The sequence below is a fragment of the Peromyscus californicus genome, unplaced genomic scaffold (assembly GCF_007827085.1).
Source record: "Peromyscus californicus insignis strain IS unplaced genomic scaffold, ASM782708v3 Scaffold_21__1_contigs__length_65335640, whole genome shotgun sequence".
Lineage (NCBI taxonomy): Eukaryota > Metazoa > Chordata > Mammalia > Rodentia > Cricetidae > Peromyscus > Peromyscus californicus.
Window position 1 is genome coordinate 19,825,552 of NW_026294514.1, and position 12,038 is coordinate 19,837,589.

At 37.3% G+C, this 12,038-nt stretch overlaps 1 protein-coding gene across 26 annotated transcripts in view; it reads left to right on the forward strand.

The window, feature by feature from the left end:
• Positions 1-12,038, forward strand: part of Map2 (microtubule associated protein 2) — a 280,848-nt gene that overhangs the window by 251,483 nt on the left and 17,327 nt on the right. For 19 of the 26 annotated variants that reach the window (XM_052749705.1, XM_052749710.1, XM_052749709.1 and 16 more), the window contains 3 exons: positions 1,064-1,125; positions 6,224-6,368; positions 9,070-9,410. In XM_052749705.1, the coding sequence (XP_052605665.1) occupies positions 1,064-1,125; positions 6,224-6,368; positions 9,070-9,410 (548 nt within the window). The remainder of the gene's footprint in view (positions 1-1,063; positions 1,126-6,223; positions 6,369-9,069; positions 9,411-12,038) is intronic. The other 7 variants (XM_052749708.1, XM_052749712.1, XM_052749717.1 and 4 more) reach the window with 1 other exon arrangement.

A 12,038-nucleotide genomic window follows, 5' to 3' on the forward strand; every position in this document is an offset into this window, starting at 1 on the left:
AAGAAAAAAATAAACAATGCTAGGATCTGAAAAGTCCTCCTAGGCAGTCCCACATTGAATAGAGCACCCTGTAGGTAGCCATTGTCTTGATATAAGAACTCACATAGCGTAGGACTCCTTTTTAGAACTAATATGAGGCTTATAAGGGTATTTTTTCCCCTGGAAATTTCTTTACCAAAGAAAATTAAGGAGAGAGTAAACATTCACACTAGAGTATTTTACGTGTGACGATACTGGTCAAATACTGTTGTTTTTCAAGACACAAAGGATGATCTCATGTTGTAAGATATTAAAGTCCCAATCAGGTAAGTCATCCACACAAAATGTGCTGGAGGTGGTGGAATTTAAAGCTGAGACCAGAAGCAAACAGCAGCACCAAGAGAAACAGCAGTAACAGATGTGGTAACGGTGTCGTGTAGGAAGTGCATGTGTAGATCTCATTTCGTATTTACTGGACTGGAAGTTTCTCATCCTCTGTCCCTGAGAAGCTGTTTTCCTTCCCTTCTTGTAGTAATTTTCACACCAGGCAAGTATGTCCATCATACTGCAAAGTGAAGAGGTGCGTGGGCAAAGGGGTTTGCTGATCATGGCAGCCTGGGAGATAAAATGCAGAAGGACCCGCAAGAAAGCCAGTGGCTTCCTTCTAGAACAGGAGGGATGGGCATGTCTGTATCGTGCCAACCAAAAAAAAAGGAGAGAGAGAGAAAAATCAGTTTCCTTTTCTTTACACTAGGCAGCATTTGCCTTGATGTTCTGTGACTCTTGATCTAAAGATTCTATGTGTATACAGTAGATACTCAAAAGAACCTTGATGTCCCATAGAAAATGAGATGTGTGCTGTTCTCCCTTGTGCTTTGGTAGAGGCTGGTCTATGTTATTTCACGCACACTGTAGCTGGAGCCACATAATGCATGACTGCTACCCAAGTTTCTTTGGTTATTGAATCTGAGCCTCAAAAGCAAGAAGTTGTACTTTGCACTAGTCTCGTAACATAGACACCCAGGTATTGGAAAACACGTTTGTGTACGTTTTAGCCGCTAATTTATTTGTTTCTTTTCCCCAGCAGCAAGTGGTGAATCAGCTCAGGCTCCCAGTGCTTTTAAGCAGGCGAAGGACAAAGCCACTGTGAGTAAACCAAGTCTTCTCTTGTCCTTTACTTTTAGTATTTATTCAATGTCTTGCACAATCTAGGTATCATGTAGACAAGTATATTTATTTTAAAGGTCCATTTTAGACTGCTTGCCACCCAGCATTATCTCTGGAGCATCCAGACCAAAACTGACATCATCTAGAAAAATAGATCAATCATGGTAGTTGGTGAGGCTGCAGCCGGGCTTGCTCTCTGTTAGCAAGGTAAAATACAGAAAATTGCACAGTGAGTTGGGTGCCAACAATGGGGAAGAACAATTCACTTACATTTTGTAGAATCAACTTTAGCCTTTATAATTAACATAATATCTTACGTTTTCGTTACAGAATAAGTCTAAATGGAATTATGGAGAGGAGCAAGAAGTAAAATTAAGTATAATTCATTTCTCTGAAGATGGCTACAGTTATCATTTACATTTTTAAAAAGTCTATTTTTTCTCCAGTTTTATAGGTTTAGTAATCAAAAACAAAACACTGTATTGATTTTTAATTAAATAGAAGCGTTATTATAACCATTTTAATGGCAACATGACATTCCATTTTATTAATTCATCACAACATAATCAGTTTCCTGTTATCTGGCTTTCAAATTACTTTCCACTGAATTTTAATAATATTGCTGTTGAGGTCTTTTGTGCCAGTTTCCTTAGAACAGTTTTCTCTCATTGAAATTATTGGTTAAAGACAGTGTTGTATTTTAAAGTCAGTGCTTCATCTTGTCAGTCATATTGTTCTCTATTTGCAAAATTATGATAATAAGTATTGTTTAAATGTGGATCTATTAATAATTAACTATTTCATATGTGTGTCAATCCTTCCTACATTTTCCTTTTTTAATTTTTTATAACATCAACTATATTTTAAAAACACAGAAACCAACATGAAGTATTTTGCTCTTTTTATGATTGGAAGAAAAACAATTAAAGGTATACTAATGAAATCCTAAATTTATAATGAACAATTTGAATGATTTCAGTATGTAGATTATGAGATAATTTGGGGGCCCCCACAATCATACATGATATTTAAATCATAGTTCTTAGCTTAAACTTAGGGTCTTTATTTGATAAGGGGAGAAATTCAATGTTTATATGAATACGTATAAATTAGACATATGCCTTAATAAATGGTAAGTAATATAATCCATTTATTGCCTTAGTAAATATGGAGCTGAATTTTGAGTACAATGTGATAGTGATATTTGGATCTCTACTGTCTATTTCTGATTTTAAAAAAAACTAGTGTGTTATCATGTCTGAATCCTGAACATTTTTAGCTATATGATCTTTTATCCTTACATCTTAATTTTCTAAATTTCCTGTACAATAATTCAGTTGGGAAAATTAAGTATAGTAGTTTTATAAAACAGTATAGTACCTAGATACAATAGTCATTTAGTATTTATTAAATAGGATTAATTATTAGTTGATATTATATTATTTTTAAAAATAGAGAAAATTTCAGTCACAGATACAGAAAAAAAGCCTGAGAATTTCCCCTTTAGGAAAAGTTTCAAGTGGACATTATCTGGAAAAACTTCAGGAAATTTTCAAGTTGCTTCAGGTCCAAGCAACTCATGGGATTGGCATTTAATACTTAACTTTGAACAGATGCTATGTACATTATTGCCATAAAGCTAACATTTGCCCTTCCAAATGTCATACATTTCATGTGTCTAAAGAAAGATTTACTCTATTGTTTCTGCTTTTGATTTATCAATTGTTTCCCCTCCTAACACCTAATGTACTTCTTTATAATTTCCTAAATCCCCAAATTCCCTCATACTTGATTTACTGCTGATAATGTAGTTCAACGCAAAGATTTTGGTGGTTCTTCACTAGCAAGCTCGCCAACCCCTTCCTTATTTTGGCTAAGGTTTGGGTGGCCATTTGCTTCATATCATCGCTTGTCTCATTCTTAATTAGAAGCAATGTCGCCACTTCATTCTTCTTTGCTGGTTATATTTTTGAAATCCATGCTTCTCCAGTAAAAATCAATCAAGAAATAATGACTTGTGCTAACCCAATTACACTTCCCACTCAAGGTGCTGGTACCACAGAGGAAGGAGAAAAAATGTGCATCTTTGTAAGCTTATGCCTCCGCAGAAGTGTCTGTGGAGGCAACGCTTGGGGTGAAAATCTCAGTTTCACCCTCTATTTTTATAACAGCCAAATCAAAGAGACGATTTGAAGTAATCTGTTTGGCTTTGTCGTGCCTGTCTACATTTCTAGTGGTGTCTTCCAGGAGACACGTGGCACACAGCATGGCCTCTATCAGAGGCACCAATCCACCCACTTTTCCTTGTGTGTCGTCTGCCCCAGGATTTATCCTTACCTGTAAATTAGGTCCTGTGCATTTTTTATTGATAATCTCTTCAGTGCTGATTGCCTGTGTAGGATGCATAACGTATTACATAGGGTTGTCCTGTATCCATAAAAGTCATTGAAGTCAACAAAATAGCTTGGCCAGTTTGTGTTTTCTAAGGTGATCTCATACAATAATTCTTAACATTTTTCTGATTAAGTAATGCAGATAATCAAAAATAAATAAATTTTCTTAATCTTTAAGGTAATATTTTCCATGACTTGGCCTCAAATAAACATCGTTCCAAAATTCTTAAAACGTGTTCAAGTTATGGATGGTATTACCATCGTAAAGGCTACACTTACTAAAGGAGCAGTTCCCGCAGGTGCCCATGACACTTTCTAACGACACCATAACTGGAGAACCTGCAGATTGTTTGGGGACCTCAAACATAAAATCCACAAAGAATTTTTTATCTATATCCTTGTTAAATACATGCATCCAACCTCCAGGTGATCCAGAATCTACTGTTTGCCCTCGTCTTTTAATCCAGCTCATAGAAAGCTTTGCTTATCGCCATTATATTATTCCTATCTTAATACTGATTCTCTGCTCAGTTTTTTAAGTTGGCAACACATCCCTGATGATTCACACCTCATGATTTTAGAGACTTATTGTAATCTTAAGAGTAGGGTGATTTTACTCACAAAAATACTAGCAGTTTGTAATTTCTCAGTATTGGCCGTTGCACTGATTGTCAGTCATATCCCAGATAAGGAAACCCTCAAACAGCATATTTTTTCCTGTCTTCATGAAGCCACGGATAAAGAAATAACTAACTTCTTTTCAAAGTGAATTCACTGAAAATAATATAAATTATGACTGTATATCATTTTTGTCTCTTTTTTTCTGAACAATGCCCTTCAGAAGAGATGGACTGTCATGTCTTTTCAAGGATTGTCATGTCTCTTTTCATAATCCACATTTCAGAACAAAAGTGTAGGTTGTCCTTCAGCCATGAGAGATTTTGATGCCAATCTGCATCGTCCTAAAATAAATAAATAAATAGATTAATTAATTAATAATAGTCTTACATGTTGCTGTTTTGTACAGGTGATGAAGGTGTTTCCACCTTGCGTCCTGTCATTCACCTCTTTAGTTCAAGTTCTACTCCTTTGTCATGTAATTTTGTAACCATGTGACCACGTACAATGCTTTGGTCTCAGAATTACACAAATCCAGTCCCTCTGTGTCTAAACAATACTATTTGTTCTCCCATTCTTCTGTCTGTCCATCCTTCCGCTGACTCACTATTTAACAACTGTTATTCATGTGCCTCCTGTGTGTGGAGCATAAACAGCATGAGCATTTGAAAGGAAAGGAGCAAATAACATAGATGCCTGTTCTAGATCAGATACACACCGGATCAAATGCTTATTAGCACTGTTTGTGCATTGACGTACAGCTGGCATTTCTTAAATGAGTATTCTTGACTGAATTCCATCTGAAATAATGCTATTCAGTGAGCATCCTTTGTCTCACATATTCATCTGTTATTGGTTACAGTCATCTATCATGTGTTTTATTAAAAGCAAATGTTTAAGTTCTTAGGTGTTTATGTATTTGTAATTTTCCATTTGCTTTATAGTTTCATTTATTGGGTACTTATTTTTGTTTTCTTTTATGGCTAGAATTCTACTTTGTCAAAGATTCCCGCTTGGCGGGCTAGTACAAACTCCCCACGGCACAGCCCAGCCTACCCTAGCATGACTAAACCCGTCCCATGTTCTGACAGCTTTTTAATACAGCCTGCCTGCACGGGCTCCACACACCACTTGCCTTGCTCAGAATCAGGGAACAAAGTAAGGAAGAAGGTCAATAAATGTTGAAGAAAGGAGTAAAATCGAGGAGAACGTTATATGCCGTGATGCAGAAAAACCTATGAAAGGAAAAGATGTAAAATTCGGAAATCTTTGACAGTTTTAGCAGTAGACCATATTAATAACAAATATAACTGAAAAATTTTGATGGACCACTTCCACGTTAGAAAAGAAACACGAAAGTTTCCATTTTCTAGAGCCTATTCATTATTTCCTATTTATTTATTTTATGAAATATCAACTAAAAACCAACAAAATAAAATGCATGCCACTGTGACATAATCCATACGCAACATACGCAATAGATAATATATAGTCTAATGCCAGCAAACGGCCTTCAGTATGACACATAGACTCCCCATCAGGCACGTCACGGACCACTACTATCTCTGCCACAGGCCAACTCTGGGAATTAAAAAAAAAATTATTAAGCTCATTTCCTTAGCTTTAAAATTGCACAATACTTTAGCTTGATATGGTACACTTAAGAGTTCCTGTCAGATATCTAAGTGGTTATGTTCATGGGTGGAATGTTAGATGGCAAAACCCTCCTTCCAGTCCATTCTGACTAAAAAAAAAAAAAAGTTAGGCTGATGGAGGTTTTGGCGCAGTTAGCAATTTATGAAGTTAACATTTATAGGTTCATTCCATCTACATTTATGTTTAAAAACTGAAATTCATTATTCATGTCCCATCGTGTCACTCCAGGATAATAAACTCTGATAGAACAACTGGAAAGTGTAAACTCTAATGAAAGAGAAAGTTTTATTTAGTATATGAAAGTTGGTGGTTTATAATAAAAGAATTTCTCTACCGGGAAAAATGGGCAGGACAGTGTAATCACTTTGCATAATTAAAATGAACCTAATGTCTTTATTTTCCCTCATCAGGATGGAGTCACCAAGAGTCCAGAAAAGCGTTCTTCCCTCCCTAGACCTTCCTCCATCCTGCCTCCTCGCCGAGGTGTATCGGGAGACAGGGAAGAGAACTCATTCTCTCTGAACAGCTCCATCTCTTCAGCACGGCGGACCACCAGTAAGCTGTCCTTGTTGGCTTCCTTTGAATCATTGTCTAATCCATTCATTGAAAGAGGAGTTTATTTAAAGAAAACGAGCCTGTATTAAAAAGATATGATCTTTCCTAGATGAGAATTAGAAAAATTCTAGACTGTAGATTGTTCCAAAATAACTTTCTGAGTCAAAACAAATGATGGAAGACATTGGAACAGATTGTCTCAGTATCTACTGAATTTGAGATGGTCATTTTTAAAAGACTATTTTCTCTCTTGTTTCAAAGTTAAAACACAATAATCTAAAAGAAATCGATAGATAAAATCACCCGGTGAGTTGCTTTATACATCTATACAAGCTTAACTCTTACTAGAATTCCACATCTTAAATTTGAAACGGAAAAGCAGTCAAAATCAACCTCAAATCCCAAGTTAGAGAGATATTTATTAGGCAAAGTCCTTCTACAAAAGTCTGAGGCCCTGAATCTAACTCCCTGGTACTGGCATAAAACTGTGTACTGTGCTGGGCATCTGTAACCCCAGCCCTGAGTGGAGCAGGAGGGTCCCTGAGCTCAGTGGCCATGAAACTTAACCATCTCTGAGCCCCGATTTCAGCAAGAGACGCTGATTCAAAACATAACATGGTAAACAATAAAGGCACCTGATGTCAACCTTGGACTTCTGCACCCACAACATGTTCACAAGCAGACACCAAAGAGAAAAATGAAAATTCTGCTCAGTTTCTTAAGTATTTTTATGTCAAATGACCTTTAAAACATGATGTGTTCTGTACAGTATCTTTAATTCTTTTTTACTCCTGGCCCATAATGGACTGATTAGCAATTATAGCATCTGTGTGGTGTGTATAATGTTCTGGTCATTACACTGTAGTTTACATTGCTGCTGAGGCTATCTAGTAAATCCTGTATTAGAATGGTGTCCCACCTTTCCACTCAATGAAAATAGCTACCATTTTTAGCACATATTAGATACAAAACTGTTAACACTTGCATTAACAATTCTGATGGTTACTTGTTAGCAGCCCCAATTCAATGACAAGAAACTAACCTAACAGAGAGGATAATGTATTGCATGCTGCACAGCTATTACCTGGATGGATTTGGTCTTCAGTCCATTGATAACTTCACAGTTTGCCTTAACACCTTAACATTGATTTGGAAGAAATCTTGTTAGAGAGATGTTCTATCAAACTATATGGAGACCCAGGTCTCTGTAATTTAGGAACTAGTATGTAATGATGGAAACTGTCATTACTGTCACATTATAGCTGATTTTAACTCAACATTTGCTTTCAAAAATTTTAATAATCACCCTATGCAAACTTAACTCTCATACATGATACTTAGTTGTTTTGTTCACAGTAAAAATGCTATTGCCATTAGAACTCTTGTGCCCAGCACTATTTAACTTTATAGAATATTAGCATCCATCCTTTGAAGTCTATGCTAAGAATACTTTGAAAACCTTAAAACTCTTTTGCTATAGAGAAAAATAAACTGTTGGAAAAGAACTAGCAGGAAGGACATGTAAGAGTTCATAATCTTCAGGGGAGCGACTTTAACTCCAAATATCTAGGGTTGTAATTGGACATAAACAAGAACCCCAAGACAAAAACATCAAGTGCTGCCTGAAGGAACATCTTAAATTATGCCTGTGTGTTGCTATGGAAACAAAATGGCACTTTCTACATAAATCCACTTTTTCGAGTCACCCTGCTCTTCCCTTTAAGAGGTGTATATAGACTGCTAGACTGCTTTTTAAAAAATGTTCTGATCCAGTGCTTTGTGACTTCTTTGTTCACAAGTCTACTGAACCGTGTCACTTGATAGTGATTATAACTGACGTGTTGACATCTACAAATATTGAGCCTCTTTTAGCTCTGTACAGCAATAGCAAAAACATACATAGGCAATTAGAAAGGCAAGCATTTCGCCTTCCTCTGTCTGCCTGCCATCTCCTTAACTACATACAGGAATGTCCTGGCATTTATGCGACCTCTGAAAAGATGTGAAGGAAACAATTCTATGCAGGAATCTCATGAACTGGGAAGAAGGGAACATGTGTAATGCTGGATTCAGTAGCTCACTTAACTCAAAGCATAATGAAACTCTCTTACTAAATGTGTTAGTTTGGAATTATCTGTGCTCTCAATATAAGCTAAGAGATGAACACTGAAACCCACACAGGCTAAAACTATGGGAAATAATTGCACAGTTGTGTATGATGTGTACATCTGAGTCTCAGAATGGATGTGCTTGAAGAGAGGAATGAATGATCCATGCACCATTCAGGAGTCTTCCCACAAGCAGGGATCCACATACCTCAATAAACGTATGCTGTTTCTAGCTGCAGGTCATCCATGTGGCCCAATAACAGAAGAAAAGTTTCCAAGGATTCCCAGTAAGAACTATGAAACTAAATCGGAAAAAGTGCAAGTTTTAATTTTGTATATTAACATATATCCAAAAATATCACCAGCTTATGAACATAAAAAAAAAGGGGGATCTCACCTCTGAGCATTATTGTGGTCTTTCATAGAGTCCTGAACACATTTGACTTTGACTACCAAGTGTGGGAAGAAGGGTCCCTTGAAGAGAGTTTTCTAATGCTGTGGTGTGTTTTTCCTCTTCCTCGTGTGTGTGTGTGTGTGTGTGTGTGTGTGTGTGTGTGTGTGTGTGTGTGTGTGTTACCCGGTTGTTAACATAGGGTCAGAACCAATTCGCAGAGCAGGAAAGAGTGGCACCTCAACTCCTACCACCCCTGGATCCACCGCAATCACGCCTGGCACTCCCCCAAGCTACTCTTCACGTACCCCAGGCACTCCTGGAACCCCCAGCTATCCCAGGACCCCTCATACACCAGGAACCCCCAAATCTGCCATCTTGGTGCCCAGTGAGAAGAAAGTCGCCATCATCCGCACTCCTCCAAAGTCCCCAGCTACTCCCAAGCAGCTACGGCTTATTAACCAACCACTGCCAGACCTGAAGAATGTCAAATCCAAAATCGGATCAACGGACAACATCAAATACCAGCCTAAAGGGGGTCAGGTAAGAATTCCATGATATCACATGTGTTTTACAATCTGACAGTTTTGTGCACAGGAAGATGGGGATGTTACAAGGCCACTGGCCACCATTCACTGCTGAGTCTGCATCTCGTCTGGAGAATCAAGCTTAGGAAATGCATTGAAAATCAGTCAGTATGTCATTCCCTTCTGATCGTTAATGAATACCAGTGGGCTTAACCATAGGCAAGAATCCTGGAGCTGATTTCTGAACAGGTTTCTGTAGGTTTGGGTATAATAAAATTAACTTGTATTACAGATTTGAGTTTTCTCTTTTGGATTTAGACCATGAGCTCACCTGACTCTAAACATTAGTGATTTCTATTTTAACTCCTTCATTTATGACTGATGATAACTTGTGATATGTTTTACCATTTCCTAACATTTAGTCCATAATCACAATGTGGTTCACCAGGTTGCTGCCTGCCTGTTATTGCCTACATATTGAAAAGGGTAGGGATTTCGGTTAATACTAAACAGACAACTCTATACAATTCTAGTGAACAGAACTGTAGCCATGAAAGTTATATTTAAGAATGGTACTGTTATGAAAAAAGCTCTCTTTCCCCCCAGCAGCAGGTCTAGAACAAACACTTATTTGCTTTCTAAGCAGAGGGCTCTGAGTTCTCTTCTGACCTGGCTCTTGCTTGGACAAATCATGGAAGAAAATGATACAAATACTGTTTAATATAGCTCAGACTATTACTATAGTATTGGATGGTTCAACTTCAAAAGGGTTGTTTTTTTTAAAAAATTATTCTCGAAATACAGGGCAAAAGCCAATGTCTACCTCTGTCTGTGAACAAAACATAACGCTCCATTGGATCTCAGATTTCTCTGCATCTTACTGCTTTTTCTGTCACTCCACCACTTGTGTCCTATAATTTCTGCCTCTGACTTCTGACATCCTTCCTTCCTGCCAAGAAAATTCTACCTTAGGAGGTTTCAGAGAAAGCTCTTGCTGAAATGTGAAGTCTTCAAGCATTCCTGCCTACCATCGGTACCCCAATTCTTTGCTGCTCCATCCTTAGCATCAGCGTTCATTATGGTTCTGTTCTAGGAAGGCCCAAGGGCTTAAGAAAGATCAGCTGATGAGCCAGGGATGGGGAGGGTGATGGGCCCCTTTAAGAACAGCTGTAATAGTGTGGTCACAGACAGATACATTTCACAGAAGATGCTGTGAAAATATGAGGTGTAAGAAACTTTTAGAGCCAAAAATATAACCCAAATTCTAACCAATTTGATCTGCAATAAAAAATAAAAAGAACAAGGATCATCTCATTGTTCTTAAATTCATCAGTTTTACCCATATAAGAGAAGGAAACCTTTGAGTCATTTAGAAATAGCCAGCTTTTGGCATTTTTAACAATCATATGTAAATCATTTAGAAGAGTAACTTGAATAAAATCCATTTAGCATACTATTAAACTTAAATGGAATGTTCTTCACCATAACTTTTGATAGGAACTGTCTAAAAATGGAGTAACCTGTTTTGAGACAAGGTTGTGCTACAAATCCCAGGGTGGCTTTTAATCCATGTCCCTGCCTCAGCTCCCCAAGTGCTGAGATCACAGACAAGCAACACTGGACAGGTCCCTGTTATGAAAACCCCATGTCTGACAATTCTTCTTCACTCAAAGTGACTTTCTTTGTCTCCTGGAGAATGTTGATTTTAAAGCCATCATCTCTTAGATTCAGAAAAAAAAAATGTAATTTCTAGGATGTCATATAGAACCTGAAAGGAAAATTTAATAAATATAAAAAGGCATTGATAGCGTTTCATAGAAGTTTTATAATGTGTGATATTCTTTAAGGGCTCCTGTAGGTTGCCCTAACCTTTCTGCTTTAGTTTTAGCCATAGATTTGCAAGACCTTTTAAACCAATTCAAACACAGGAGGACGCCCATTTTCTTCTCTTTTTGTTTGTTGATGTTGCCAGGTCCACTTCAAATGGACCTCCACCAAAGGTGCCAATTCATAAAGCTGGTATATAATTTTGATCTGAGATTAAAAAAAAATCCCCAGAGATTGTGCTTAAGGACTAGTTAAGGCATATTAACCGAAATTTATATCTCGAACAAAAATAGCTTCAAAATCATGGCATTATTTATTAAACATCTTCTTTCATTGGGAAGGGGGTTAAACTGACTCAGAATCACCCTGTCTCAGCACCAGACGACTCAGAAAGAAATCTACAACTGAGAAATGATGCCATGACTCTTGTTGCAGAAGCAGGAGGTCCTGCTTCACCAAGATGAGAGGCAGAGAGAAAATATGTGCCCCCCCGCAACTTTTAGTGAATGCTATAAATTAATTAAATTTACAAAGGGAAAATTGATACTTGCAATTGAGCTGTCTGTAGAGAAAATATTTGTCTGAACACTGTAGCATTTTCCTCCTAAAAGCCCCCTAACAATGAGTATATCTTCTCAAATACTGGGAGTGAAGAAATCTTTTTGTGTGTGGATGTCTACTGGAGGGCTTGACTAGGGCGTTTTACAATTCCTACTTTATAGAATGAAAGGGAAATATGTTACGTTAGGGTGTCATTGAAATTATCAGGGCGATGTGTTAAAGACCTTTATTATCTGGTGGCACTGAAAAAAATTGA